At 41.3% G+C, this 14,992-nt stretch overlaps 1 protein-coding gene across 1 annotated transcript in view; it reads right to left on the bottom strand.

Moving 5' to 3' along the window:
• The window catches only part of DNAJC12 (DnaJ heat shock protein family (Hsp40) member C12), a 39,948-nt gene extending 35,077 nt beyond the window's left edge, over positions 1 to 4,871 (bottom strand). Inside the window, exons 1-2 of the mRNA XM_038744049.1 lie at positions 4,720 to 4,871; positions 35 to 113 (exon numbers count right to left, since the gene is read on the bottom strand). Coding sequence (XP_038599977.1) covers positions 35 to 113; positions 4,720 to 4,797 — 157 coding nt within the window. The 5' untranslated portion in view covers positions 4,798 to 4,871. The remainder of the gene's footprint in view (positions 1 to 34; positions 114 to 4,719) is intronic.
• Between the last annotated feature and the right edge of the window lie 10,121 nt (positions 4,872 to 14,992).

Genomic DNA, 14,992 nt, shown 5'->3' with positions numbered 1-14,992 from the left:
AACATCTTGGGTTGATTCCTTGTTAGATACATACCTGCTTTGGGGTTTTCAGGATGTTTGTCAGGATGACATTCTAGGGCTCTCACCTTAAATTCTGCAAGGATTTGTTCAACCTAAAAAGAGGATATTAACATTTTACATAAGGAAAAGGTTTCTGTGACAAAGAAAGTGTATTCAGAGCACCTTACTAAAACTGATGTAGAAACAAACTTGACTTGTCTATTTTGTTTTCTCAAAGTTTAACCTTAAATCTTTTCTCCATTAAACTATTTTCTTCCTCTTGACTTCCGGTGTCTTTAAGTAAAAAACACTTTTTAAAAGTAATACTCTTTCTATCTATCTTGTTGCCTACTTCAAATGACATGCCAAGGATCTTATTAGCTTAATATAAATATTGTCACTCTACAGAGCATCAAATGTGTCTTTTGTAGGGATTCCTAAAGGATGATTACACACGAAGAGAACAACTGTCCAGTTTAGTTTATCCATGAGTCAATTAGTCAAAACACTGATCATCCAGTTCCTCTATATCTCAACCACCTTTCAGGTGCTGGACTTTGCGGCAATTTGGGCTATTTCAATCAATCAATCACTAGTATTTATTGAGCACTTTTTACTGGGTGCAGAGTACTGTACTAAGTACTTGGGAGAGTACAACAGAGTTAGTAGACATATTCCCTGTCAACAAGGAGCTTACAGTCACTGTTTATTCTTCACCAGAGAGTAAAGCAGCATAACCAAGTGGAAGCCAGAGGACCTGGGTTCTAATACCTGCTCCGCTACTTGTCAGCTGTGTGATACTGGGCAAATCACTTAACTTCTCTGTGACTCAGTTACCTCATTTATAAAATAGGGGTTAAGACTGTGAGCGCCACATGAGACATGGACTGTGTCCAACCTTGTATCTATCCCAGTGCTTAGTATAGTGTCCAGCACATAGTAAGCACCTAATAGATACCATTAGAAAAAAAAGAGAACAGGCTTAAGAAACTGAAGGATATGTGCCAAGACTGATAACTTGGCCTGCATTCCAATAAGATCTCTGGTCCAATGATGATAAGGTTCATAGTGCAGAACTCATAAATCTTCAATCAACACCCTTAAACTCTCTTTTTACAGCTGCTACCATCAGGTGGTTTGGACATATCTCTCAAACTGGCATTTGGAAGGGTCAAGATTGCTTTAAATAGGTTCTTATTGCTGGGATTCTACGCTTTAGCCATAGCTAATACTTTTCAATGCCACTGTGTCTCCCAAACATGAACCTAAACCAGTACATATTTCCCTCAGGATTTATTTTAATTAATCAATCAATTACTGAGCACTTTAACTGCAGGGCATTGTACTAAGCACTTGGGAGAGTTGTAATACAAAAAACTTGGTATTTTAAAGATCAATTCAGTGATTTCTTTTTTAAGTTAAAAATTAGGGACTATTTACTAAGAGGAAAAAGGAAAGAAATAAGAAAGACTAATCAGAATAAGAAATTTGGTAGTTTTTTCAAGCACAGATAACTCTAGATGTCCCTTGCCTGGGTTTGAGCAGTATGAAGTAGATATATTTATCAACTCTCAGGCTTCCCCACCACAACTCTCTAGCAGGCTGCCTTTGGCTCTGGACCTTTTCTTCCTTGGAATGTATTTCCTCCTGTCCAGCTGGGATGAAAGAACCTTTGACCTTTCTTTCTGTCCCTGATCAATCAATCAATCAAGCAATCAATCAATCAATCGTATTTATTGAGCGCTTACTCTGTGCAGAGCACTGTACTTAGAGGTTGGGAAGTACAAGTTGGCAACATATAGAGACAGTCCCTACCCAACAGTGGGCTCACAGTCTAGAAGGGGGAGACAGAGAACAAAACCAAACATATTAACAAAATAAAATAAATAGAATAGATATGTACAAGTAAAATAAATAGAGTAATAAATATGTACAAACATATATAAATATATACAGGTGCTGTGGGGAAGGGAAGGAGGGAAGATGGGGGGATGGAGAGGGGGACGAGGGGGAGAGGAAGGAGGGGGCTCAGTCTGGGAAGGCCTCCTATCTATCTCTGTACTTTATTTCTGCATCTGCCCATCATTCCTCTTCTCTTCCACCTCCAACCTCCCTCTCTCACAAAGGAGAATAGATTATAACTCCCTTTGAATGGAGCCAAGCCAAAGATATGTCTTGTCTTACGCCATAGCGATACCATGGCCGCATCTCTCCCAGAACGTTCCACCTCCATCTACAATTGTTCTGGTAGTGACAAAAGTAGAATATGCCAAGTGAAAGGTTTCTGCAAAGGTAGAGGGCTGGAACTCTTGCCCTAGATGAGGGTGGGGGATACTCAAGGGCATTACTCCAAGCACGTCTTCTACATAGCCTATGTTGTAGCATCATACCATCAAATAAGAGTTCTTGTTCCGAGACTTTTTTACTTTGGCAATTCCATAATTCAAAACTAAGGAAGCTTCGAAGTCAAGAAAGTCTGAATCAGCTATGTGATTTGAATAAAATTTTGGATATGTCATAGAAAATTGAAGATGAAAATTGAGATACTGTAGTTATTTAAAAAGGGAGAGAAAAGATCTCATTTTAAAAAGGCAAACAGGAAAAGAAAGCGGTACCTAGGAGAAGGAAGGATGAGGACAAACATGAGAAAATGGTGATAAGATTCAAGCATATTTCATTTTTCAGAAATATGAGTTTCCTATCTTGATGTAATTTATCATTCAAAATGACTTCAGCCAGTTGGAGACAGCATTATCCAGAGACAGAACACGGGGCAGAAGGCAAAGATGTTTAGGCCTTATTTCCAGGATGTGAGGCTGGAAGGGAGTTCCCTGAAGCTTTTCATTCTTTGTTTTCCCACAAAGAAAAGATGTTTATAATAATAATAATAATAATAATAATAATAATAATAATAATAATGTTGGTATTTGTTAAGCGCTTACTATGTGCAAAGCACTGTTCTAAGTGCTGGGGGGAACACAAGGAGATGAGGTTGTCCCATGTGGGGCTCACAGTCTTCATCCCCATTTTACAGATGAGGGAACTGAGGCACAGAGAAGTGAAGTGACTTGCCCAAGGTCACACAGCAGACATGTGGGGGAGGTGGGATACGAACCCATGACCTCTGCCTCCCAAGCCCGTGCTTTTTCCATTGAGCCACGCTGCTTCTCTATGAGGAGATATTTGTTTATGAAAGATGCGAGATGATGAGAGAATGACATTTCTAGTTTTCTTTAACTTACTGCTTATTGTGTTGTAGATAATCATGACACTAAAGTCATTTATACCATTACAGTTTAAAAAAATGAATCCTTTCCATGAAACCTACAAAAACTAACCATTTTGTGAGATTGAACAGGAAATGCTACAAGGAGACTGGCGGAAGAAATAAATAAATAGATATGAAGATATAACTATCAAAGATACTTAGTTGAAATTAACCATTCAGTGATCCTGTGATAACTGAATTTGGAAAGTTATTGTTGTATTTTTAAAAGAATATTAGGCAGGCTTATTTTGATTTAAAGTGAAATCAACAGCACCATACTGTATTAAATAGTCCCCCTTTTTCTCTGCTCCTCCTCCCCTCCCCACTGCCCCTACTCCCTCCCTCTACTCTACCCCCCTCTCTGCCCACAGCACTTGTGTATATATGTACATATTTATTACTCTATTTCATTAATGATGTGTATATATCTATAATTCTATTTATTTATATTGATGCTATTGATGCCTGTCTGTTTTGTTTTGTTGTCCGTCTCCCCCCTTCTAGACTGTGACCCCGTTGTTGGGTAGGGATTGTCTCTATCTGTTGTCGAATTGTACTTTCCAAGCGCTTAATACAGTGCTCTGCACACAGTAAGTGCTCAATAAATACGATTGATTGATTGATAGTCAGTGCTCAATAAGTACGATTGAATGAAAGAATGAACAAATAGTATTGAACCAATTTATGACAAACATCCTCACTGGACAAACTTTCAGAGTACAAGCAAATGCACCACCGAAGAAAAATATGTTACTTCTTGGAGGAAAATATTTAACATAAAGCTAATTGAAACGCAGGATTAGTTCATGGTTATTTCTAATTTTGAAAACATGAACTATAATGAAACGTTCACCACGATAAAGATATGAGAGATTTTAACACGCTTAATATAATTGCCTATGCCTCCCACTATACTTACATCAAAGCTGAGAAAAATCGAATCCTGACTTTGTCATTAGGAAAATGTCAGGCCAAATTGGCTTAGGAAGAAGGATGAGCCTACTTAAACATTTACCCTTTCTTGGGGCAGGATGAGCAGATAGTCACAAATGTTTTGTTTCAATTACCATGAATTTTTAGAACTAAATATGTGGTGATATCAGGAAATAGTTTTATAAATGATATTGTATTTGTGACGCCAAACACCTCAAGCTATTTTAATAAACGTACTTAAAACACACGTCATAATTTTGCATGGAAATATTGCAGAAAATAGGCTTCTATTGTGCATTTTTGGCAGACTGTATAGCACTACAGAAATGGATCCGCGCATGTTAAATTTACTAGTTAGCCGGGCTCCTTTTTTCAGCATTTAAGACAGAAATCCCAGATTATATGAAAATCCTGATCTATTTTTTTAAGTTAATTTTAAAGCTTTAGGGTCATTAGCATTGAGTCCTTAAGCTACATCACTGTAACCTCGAAGATAGTAATAGCTAGTGCTCTCTTACCGAAGATAGTTCATCACATCCCAACAAGCTGTAATAATCTTCTAAATCTTCCATCCTACAGTTCAGTATTGCATCCATTTCAACAGACGAAGTTGAGAACGACAGATGCAACGGGCTGTGAAATCTGCTTCTCACCCAGGACTGCTCTCCAGGGTGTTTTAATATTGTGAGATGTTATCCGAGACTCCTGAAAACATCACCTTCCATTGGTTGTTCACCGAGAGACAAGTTACCACGTGTTTAAACAGTACAGTGTTCCCTGGGATTCGTAGTTTTTGAGCCACAGTGATTTTTCTTTTAAAAAAATTACAACTGTGCACTTTGCATGCTATTTTAAAGACAGACTCCTTGCCCATTTCCGTGCCCTACAAGCCTCCTACTTAATAATAATTATAATAATAATTATGGTGTTTGTTAAGCGCTTTCTGTGTGCCAGGCACTGTTACATTCACCTAAATTCTAAGAAGACAAGGGATCAATCAATCAGTCGTATTTATTGAGCGCTTACTGTGTGCAGAGCACTGTACTAAGCGCTTGGGAAGTACAAGTTGGCAACAGATAGAGACAGTCCCTACTCAACAGTGGGCTCACAGTCTAAAAGGGGGAGACAGAGAACAAAGCCAAACATACTAACAAAATAAAATAAATAGAATAGATATGTACAAGTAAAATAAATAGAGTAATAAATATGTACAAACATATATACATATATAGGTGCTGTGGATCTGTCTGGAGGGGGCAGATGACAGCAGTGCAGCATGAATTATTGGATTCAGGGAAATGTCATGTCTCGGCCTTTCCTCTCGTAGAGTTCAGCTCTGAGGGTGTGAGCGCAGGTTGGATTCTAAACCAAAATGTTTAGATTGTCATTCATTCATTCATTCAATTGTATTTATTGAGCGCTTACTGTGTGCAGAGCACTGTACTAAGTGCTTGGGAAGTACAAGTTGGCAATATATAGGGACGGTCCTTACCCAACAGCGGGCTCACAGTCGGGAGCAGCAGGGCAGGGCCCCTAAACTAATCTAGTGTCTCCTGGTTCCTATAGATGAGACCCACTAGAAGGAAGTAAATCCCCTGGGTTCAAGGTTTCAGCTCCACCACTTGTCTGTTGTGTGACCTTGGGCCAGTCACTTCACTTCCATGGGCCTCAGTTACCTCATCTGTCAAATGGGGACTGTGAGCCCCACGTGGGACAGGGACTGTATCCAATCTGATTTGCTTGTTGTATCCACCCTAGCGCTTACTACAGTGCCTGGCACATAGTAAGCACTTAACAAATGCCACAATTATTAAGGTTTCAGGAACTGAAGGAGTTAAACGGGTTTACAGGCACAAACCGTACAGCAGTTCTACTTGAGTGGCAATCCACACAGAGAATTGATTCCCTAAAAAGCATGGATTTAGGTTGCATGATATAATAGGAGAAGAGAAGAACCAAAGGAGATGATGAGGAAAATATGGTCTGCAGAAATGGTGTCAATATCATATTTTCAGTCCTGCTTTCGGACAGAACTATTCTTCATTTTTTGGAGGCCGTTTCCAAGGAAGAAAAATCAATTGCAGTGATGATGAAATTAGGTTGGAAAAAGTTTATATGTGTTCATAATAACTGAAAAGCTATTTCATGACAGAGAAAAGTATTTTTAGACTAGAAGTTTTTATTTTAAAATCAGTAAATAGTTAATCACATTTCTGAGGGACAGTGTTAGTGACAGGGGAAACAAGGAAATGAGAAGTTAAACTTTTTGTCCAATATAATCTACAAATTAGTGACAGAGTATTCTACTGTTTATGGGAAAGAGAAGATAGGGGGAAAAGATCCTTTTGTCTAAGGTTTGTGGGTTGGAATAGTTCCTGTAAACACAGCACTTTTTTTAAAAAAAGGACATGATAGGATTTTTTTATTTTGAAAAATACACCCCTAATTATTATTCTTAACTTATTTGTGCCTGAGTTTCCCCATCTGTAAAATGGAGATCTAGTACCTGTTCTCCCTTCTAATTAGGGAGCATTTCATTAGTTCAGTCATTCATTCAATCATATTTATTAAGCACTTACTATGTGCAGAGTCCTGTACTAAGCACTTGGGAATGTACAATACAGCGTTAAACAGTGACGTTCCCTGCCCACAACGAGCTCACAGGCTAATAATAATAATAATAATAATGGTATTTAAGTGCTTACTACGTGCAAAGCACTGTTCTAAGCGCTGGAGGGATACAAGCTGATCAGATTGTCCCACGTAGGGCTCACAATCTTAATCCCTATTTTACAGATGAGGTTACTAAAACACAGAGAAGTTAAGTGACTGCCCAAAGTCACTCAGCCGATAAGTGGTGGATCCGGGATTAGAACCCATGACCTCTGACTCCCAAGACCTTGCTCTTTCCACTGAGCCACGCAAACATCAATGCAAATAAATAAATTACAGATATATGAATAAGTGCTGTGGGACTGGAGTGGGGAAGGGCCAAGGGAGCAAGTCAAGGCAATGCAGAAGGGCATGAGGGGTGGGATGTAGTCTGGGAAGGCCTCTTGGAGGAGATATAAGGCTTTGAAGGGGGTGGGGGAGAGTAATTGTTGGATTTGAGGAGGGAGGGTGTTCCAGGCCAGAGGCAGGACTTGGGCCAGGGGTCCGTGGTGAGACAGGCGAGATTGAGGCACAGGTTGTGTCCAGCCTGATTAACTTGTATCTTTACCAACGCTTAGAACAATTCCTGACACATAGTAAGCCCTTAACAAATACATTTAAAGTGTCTTTCACCAGTTCCCTCATCATCATCATCATCCTCATCATCAATCGTATTTATTGAGCGCTTACTGTGTGCAGAGCACTGGACTAAGCGCTTGGGAAGTACAAGTTGGCAACATATAGAGACAGTCCCTACCCAACAGTGGGCTCACAGTCTAAAAGGGGGGGACAGAGAACAAAACCAAACATACTAAGAAAATAAAATAGAATAGATATGTACAGGTAAAATAAATAAATAAATAAATAGAGCAACAAATTGGGAGTCAGGGACAGTGTCTGTTTAACATTCCTGTAAGCGTGAGTAACCACTACAACCAGTACTTCTACTTCTGCTACGCGGAATTTTAGGAGGGTTTTGAAGGTGGGAAGAGTTGGGGTCTGTCTGACGTACTTGGAGGGGAGGAGGAGAGATGGGGAAGGGAGAAAAAGTTTCAGACCATAGAGGCCAGTGATCTGGTGTGTAGGGAAGGGTGAGATGCGTAGTGGATACAGCACAAGCCTGAAAGTCAGAAGGTCATGGGTTCTAATCCTGACTCCACCACTTGTCTGCTGTGTGACCTTGGGCAAGTCACTTCTCTGAGTTTCAATTGCCTCATCTCTAAAATGGAGATTAAGACTAAGAGCCCCATGTGGGACAACCTATCTTGTACATACCCCAGCCCTTAGAACAGCGCTTGGCACATATTCAGCACTTAACAAATACAATAATAATTATAGAGGGGGAAAATGAAGAAATAACAATCTTAATGGTAGCAACAAATAGCATTTTTAATTGGAAAATGACTGGAAGTGACCTGAACAATTTAGGGAAGCATACTCAGAGTATATATGCAAACACACTGTTGGCCCTCCTCACTATTTCACACACTTGGATAAGCAAAGAAAATATTTTTGGAGATCACTATTCCACAAAGAATGAAATACACCCCATAAAGCTTTTGACAAAGTTTTACTGAAAGCCCCCTATTTTCTTCTCCCCTACTTTCACTCTCCCATTAGATATTGTAAAATTGTCACCCATGTAGTCAATCAATCAATCAATCAATTGTATTTATTGAGCACTTACTGTGTGCAGAACACTGTACTAAGCGCTTGGGAAGTACAAGTTGGCAACATATAGTCCTTCTCGGCACTTAGTGTACAATGCTCTAAATGCAATAAGCACTTAATAGAGAAGCGGTGTGGCTCAGTGGAAAGAGCCCGGGCTTTGGAATCAGAGGTCATGGGTTCAAATCTCAACTCCGCCACTTAGCCATGTGACTTTGAGCAAGTCACTTAACTTCTCTGTGCCTCAGTTACCTCCTCTGTAAAATGGGGATTAAGACTGTGAGCCCCATGTGGGACAACCTGATCACCTTGTAACCTTCCCAGCACTTAGAACAGTGCTCTGCACATAGTAAGTGCTTAATAAATGCTATTATTATTATTATTAATAAATTCTATTACTATTATCCCTCCCAGCGTCCCCACCCACCATGGACCCCCTTTCCCTCTTTAAGGACAGCTAAAGATGAAACGAAATTCCAAAGCTTTAATTCAAGCAAGTCCCAGAAACTCACAAGCTCCAGCCTTGAATGTAATTCCTCCTTCAAAAACCTAGGTTTTGTTGTTGTTTTTCCATTGCACATCCATGACCCCGAAGGTCATTCCCTGGAATGGGTTTTGCAACCATTTTGGTGAACGTTTTCTTCTATTTGAAGTGATCAACATGATGTGGAAACGTGTTTTTTGCTTCGACTTTTTTCACTTTTGGTCCAACACAAGGGCCTACCGCCCCCCACTCGTCCCCACTCCGGCCGGCGTTCTAGGGGTATCGGTGGAGTCAGAGGAGCCCCCACTCCTCAAAAGTCATGGAAGAAAGCAGAAATAGGCATTGAAGGCTCCCCGCTCCTCAAAAGTCATGGAAGAAAACAGAAATAGGCATTTAAGGCTCTAGAAAGCATCAAACGCAGCCTCCTCCGGATCTCTTGAGAAGCAGCGTGGCTTAGTGGAAAGAGCACAGGCTTGGGAGTCAGAAGTCATGGGTTCTAATACCGCCTCTGCCACTTCTCTGCTGTGTGACTTTGGGCAAGCCACTTCACTTCTCTGTGCCTCAGGTCCCTCATCTATAAAATGGGGATGAAGACTGTGAGCCCCACGTGGGACAACCTAATTACCTTGTATCTACCCCAGTGCTTAGAACAGTGCTTGACACAGAGTAAGCGCGTAACAAATTCAGCGTGGCTCAATGCAAAGAACACGGGCTTGGGAGTCAGCGGTCATGGGTTCAAATCCCACAACACCAATTGTCAGCTGTATGACCTTGGGTGAGTCACTTAACTTCTCTGTGCCTCAGTTATCTCATCTGTAAAATGGGGATGAAGACTGTGAGCCCTACGTGGGACATCCTGATCACCTTGTATCCACCCCAGCGCTTAGAATAGTACTTTGCACATAGTTAAGTGCTTAACAAACACCATCATTATTATTATTATTCTCTGTGCCTCAGTTCCCTCATCTGTAAAATGGGGATTGACTGTGGGCCCCACGTGGGACAATCTGATGACCTTGTATCTCCCCCAGCACTTAGAACAGTGCTTGACACATTCTAAACGCTTAACAAATTCACTGTGGCTCAATAGAAAGAGCACGGGCTTGGGAGTCAGAGGTCATGGGTTCAAATCCCGGCTCCGCCAATTGTCAGCTGTGTGACCTTTGGCAAGTCAGTTAACTTCTCTGTGCCACAGTTACCTCATCTGTAAAATGGGAATGAAGACTGTGAGCTCCACGTGGGACAACCTGATCACTCTGTATCCTCCCCGGCGCTTAGAACAGTGCTTTGCACATAGTAAGCGCTTAACAAAGACCGCCATTATTATTATTCTCTGTGCCTCAGTTCCCTCATCTGTAAAATGGAAGTGAAGACTGTGAGCCCCACGGGGGACAACCTGACCACTCTGTATCCTCCCTGGAGCTTAGAACAGTGCTTTGCACATAGTAAGCGCTTAACAAAGACCACCATTATTATTATTCTCTGTGCCTCAGTTCCCTCATCTGTAAAATGGAAGTGAAGACTGTGAGCCCCACGTGGGACAACCTGATCACTTTGTATCCTCCCCAGCGCTTAGAACAGTGCTTTGCATATAGTAAGCGCTAAACAAATGTCATCAGTATAAAATACCACTATTATTATTATTATCATTCGTTCCCTCCACCATGGGAGGGGAGGGCACCCCGAACTCCACCTTCCACCATGCCCAGTGGCAGGAGGCTGGAGGAGGAAACTGTGGCAGCAGCGGGAAGTGGGGCAGGACTGCAGGCCTCTCAGGATGACTTTCGCTCTCCAGTCAATCAATCAATCATATTTATTGAGCACTTACTGTGTGCAGAGCACTGTACTAAGCGCTTGGGAAGTACAAGTTGGCAACATACAGAGACAGTCCCTACCCAACAGTGGGCTCACAGTCAATCTCTGCCCTCTCTCGTCAGGAGAGGACCCCTTCCCCAAATCCTCAAAATTATGAGGACATTTCAGTAGACAAGCGAATAAGGAAAAAGGCAGGAGAGGGGTGAGGGAGAGAGGAGAAGCAGCAGACAAAAACCAAACTACAACCCCCAGAATCCTTTGGGGGGGTTTGTCAAAGAACACTACGCTCTCCCCTCTCCACTGCCCACCTCACTAAGAAGGGCCCTGAGGCCCGGCCGACCCTTTCCCTTCCCAGTGTCTGCCAAACAACCTGATTCCCCCAAACAATTATTATTAATCCTGGCTCCCCAACTTGTCTGCTGTGTGACCTTTAGTTACTTCATCTGTAAAATAGGGATTAAGACTGTGAACCCTATGTGTCCACCCCAATTATTTTTTTTGTCTACCCCAATGCTTAGTACAGTGCCCGGTATGTAGTAATTGCTTAATAAAAACCATAAAAACATAACCAAACCAAAAAAGCTTCACCATTGGCTTTAAGGCACTCAATCAGCTCTCTCCTTCTCTGACTAGAACCCAGCCTACACACTGCACTCTAATACCCAAACTACTCACTGCCTCACTCTAATAATTGTGGTATTTGTTAAGTGCTTACTCTGTTACAAGCACTGTACTAAATGCTGGGGTAGACATAAGGTAATCAGGCCCCACATAAGTAAGCGGGAGAACAGGTATTGGATCCCCATTTTTGCAGACAGTCTCTCCCTAGCAACCCCTTACTCACGCCCTCCCTTCTACTTGGAACTCTCTCCTCCTTTACATCTAGCAGACCATTATGCTCCCTATCCTTAAAACCCTACTAAAATCACAACTCCTCAGGAAGTCATCTCTGACTTTCTCATCTTTCCACCCTATTTCCCCACCTACTCCACCTCACTTACTCCAGGAGGCCTTCCCAGACTGAACCCCCACTTTTCCTCTGCTCCTCCTCCCCTCCCCGTCGCCCCAACTCCCTCCCTCCGTTCTACCCCCTCCCTGCCCCACAGAACTTGTGTATATATGTACATATTTATTATTCTATTTATTTTATTAATGATGTGCACATAGCTATAAATATATTTATTTATATTGATGCTATTGATGCCGGTATACTTATTTTGCTTTGTTTTGTTGTCTGTCTCCCCCCCTTCTAGACTGTGAGCCCGTTGTTGAGTAAGGATTGTCTCTGTTGCTGAAATATACTCTCCAAGCACTTAGTACAGTGCTCTGCACACAGTAAGTAAATAAGACTGAATGAAAATGAATGAATTTGCACTTGAGCCCTCACCCACTAAGCACTTAGGTCCCAGCACTTAGAAAAGTGCTTTGAACATAGTAATGCTTAACCAATGCCATCATTATTATTACCCCATCCCCTCCTCCCACAGGGCTGACGTACACATCTTTAAACTCGGTTGCTTCTACTTATCATTTTTTAGTGTCTGCCTTCCCCCTTTAGACTGCAAGCTCCTTGAAACCAGGTATCATATCTGCTAACTCCGTTGTATTTTCCCAAGCTCTTAGTTCAGTGCTCTGCAGAGCGTGCACTCAATAAATACCATTGATTGATTTAGTGATTGAGTTCTGCCCCTACCAATTATGATGTAATGTACTTTCCCAAACTGTACAATGCTCTGCACACAGTAAGCATTGATTAAAGCAGCATGGCCTAATGGATAGAGCATGGGCCTGGAAATCAGAGGGACCTGGGTTCTAATCATGGCTCTGCCACATGTTTGTTGTGTGACCTTGGGCAAGTCGCTTTACTTCTCTGTGCCTCAGTTGCAGCATCTGTAAAATGGAGTTTGAGACTGGGAGCCCCATGTAGGACAGGGACTGTGCCTAACCTGATTTGCATATATCCACCCCAGTGCTTAGAACAGTGCTTGACACATAGTAAGCGCTTAACAAATACCATCATTATTATTAATAATAATATGATAATGGTATTTGTTAAGCGCTTACTAGTGCCAAGCACTGTTCTAAGCACTGAAGTAGATACAAGGTAATCAGGTTGTCCCACGTGGGGCTCACAGTCTTAATCCCCATTTTATAGATGAGGCACAGAGAAGTCAAGTGATTTGCCCAACGTCACAAAGCTGACAAGTGGCAGAGTAGGGATTAGAACCCACAACCTCTGACTCCCAAGCCTGTGCTCTTTCCACTAAGTCACGCTGCTTCTCAAATACCATTGATTGACGGATTGGTTGATTCAATGGTCATGTGTTCTCAAACTCTGCTCAAGGTAGCTTCCAAAATTAAATGTGTATTTATATATATAAGCATATATTCCAATAAAAGTGAATCTGGTCATTATAAGTATCCTATTTTAAAACATGAAATTATCTTTTCAAAATAAGAATGAATCTGCAATTGAAATCCTGTCTTATTTTGAAAAGATAATTTCATTACTTCTTTGAATGAGTCTGCAATTGAAATACTGTCAGAGAAGTAATGGAAAAACAGTAGTGGTTGTAGTATGGATTTGTACAGGATATCTGTATAGTATATTACAATAAGGGCCCAGAATTCATGAAACAAATAAAAAAAAATCCCTTTGCAGTCACCTCTATCCACCCTCCATATTAACTGGAGTGAAATTGGCCATTCACATTAATTTATTCTGGAAATAATCCCTATAGGGATGAGAAGTTTGCCAGTGTAACTGCCCATTCAGCCTATGACTTCTGTTGCGATTTCCCCAAACTGTGCCAGTTAAAACCAAATTTAATACTACAGGAACACCAGGAAGTGAATCAGGGGAGACAAATACTCCCTAGACTGCTCAAATATATTTGATTCAGTGTCCCAGCTGGGGGAAAACTGGAACCACGCAGTACTAGATCTGAAGAGCTAGGGACTTGTCAGAAAGAAACAAAAGTCAGTGGCCTCACAGAACTGTGTGTAGGACAGCATCCTCAGAGCAAATCTGGGGAGACAAATACTTACCAGTTCCTCCCGACTGCTCAAATATATTTGATTCAGTGCCCCAGCCAGGGGAAAACTGGAACCATGCAGTACTAGATCTGAAGAGCTAGGGACTTGTCAGAAAGAAACAAAAGTCGGTGGCCTCACAGAACTGTGTGTAGGACAGCATCCTCAGAGCATTCATTCGATCGTATTTATTGAGCGCTTACTGTATGCAGAGCACTGTACTAAGTGCTTGGGAAGTACAAGTCTGCAACATATGGATTGTTACTACTGGGTGGCAGCAGTGTTACCTGGCTAACTAATTGGGTTACCCCACAGGGAGTTTTGCTACTTTTTTAAAAGCCTGCTAAACAGGAATAGGTACCAGGATAAACGGGCAGAATCGAATTTCGTCTATAAAAACTTAACAGGACCACCTGTCACAGACATTTTTGCTCCATTTTTGCTCCACCAATAACCGCACAAACACCACTAGAGGGACTATATTCAAAGAGATCAACAAACAGCACTGGATTTACGACAACCTGACACTTCACAGAGTCAGACTGTCTAAATAAACGAGCAGGTGAAAAAAAACCACCAAGCGTTAAAGGATTCTGGCCACTGATTTTACTTAGCTATTTCATCTAGGAAGGTACAGCTTCCCAAGCGCTTAGTACAGTGCTCTGCACATAGTAAGCGCTCAATAAATACGATTGATTGATTGATTGATTGATACAGCTGTGATCCCACTATTAACTCCACAATAATTGTGAACCATTCATTCAATTGTGTTTATTGAGCGCTTACTCTGTGCAGAGTACTGTACTGAGCCTTTGAGAAAGTACAATGCAGCAATAAACAGCGGCATTCCCTCTCTACAATGAACTTATCATTTCAATGCTAGGCACCTCAGTTTTCCTATACGTAAAACAAGTAGAATCTGTTCCCCCTCTCTTCCTCCAAACCTACTACGAGAGTAACTGAAAAAAAAAAAATCAAACATGGTAATACAAGCAGAACTTAAGACTACAAAACAAGAAGCAAATTTATTGATGAGAATTCTGTTGCCTCCTTAAATCGTGGCTGATACCACCTATGGCCATCACAATTACTGATTTTATGTCTAGAAAATACCCTGAACTTGTTGCAGTTCCCTTGCC

Source organism: Tachyglossus aculeatus, chromosome 3 (genome assembly GCF_015852505.1).
Source record: "Tachyglossus aculeatus isolate mTacAcu1 chromosome 3, mTacAcu1.pri, whole genome shotgun sequence".
In the NCBI taxonomy this organism is placed as follows: Eukaryota; Metazoa; Chordata; class Mammalia; order Monotremata; family Tachyglossidae; genus Tachyglossus; species Tachyglossus aculeatus.
This window is presented reverse-complemented; position numbering and strand designations above follow the sequence as displayed.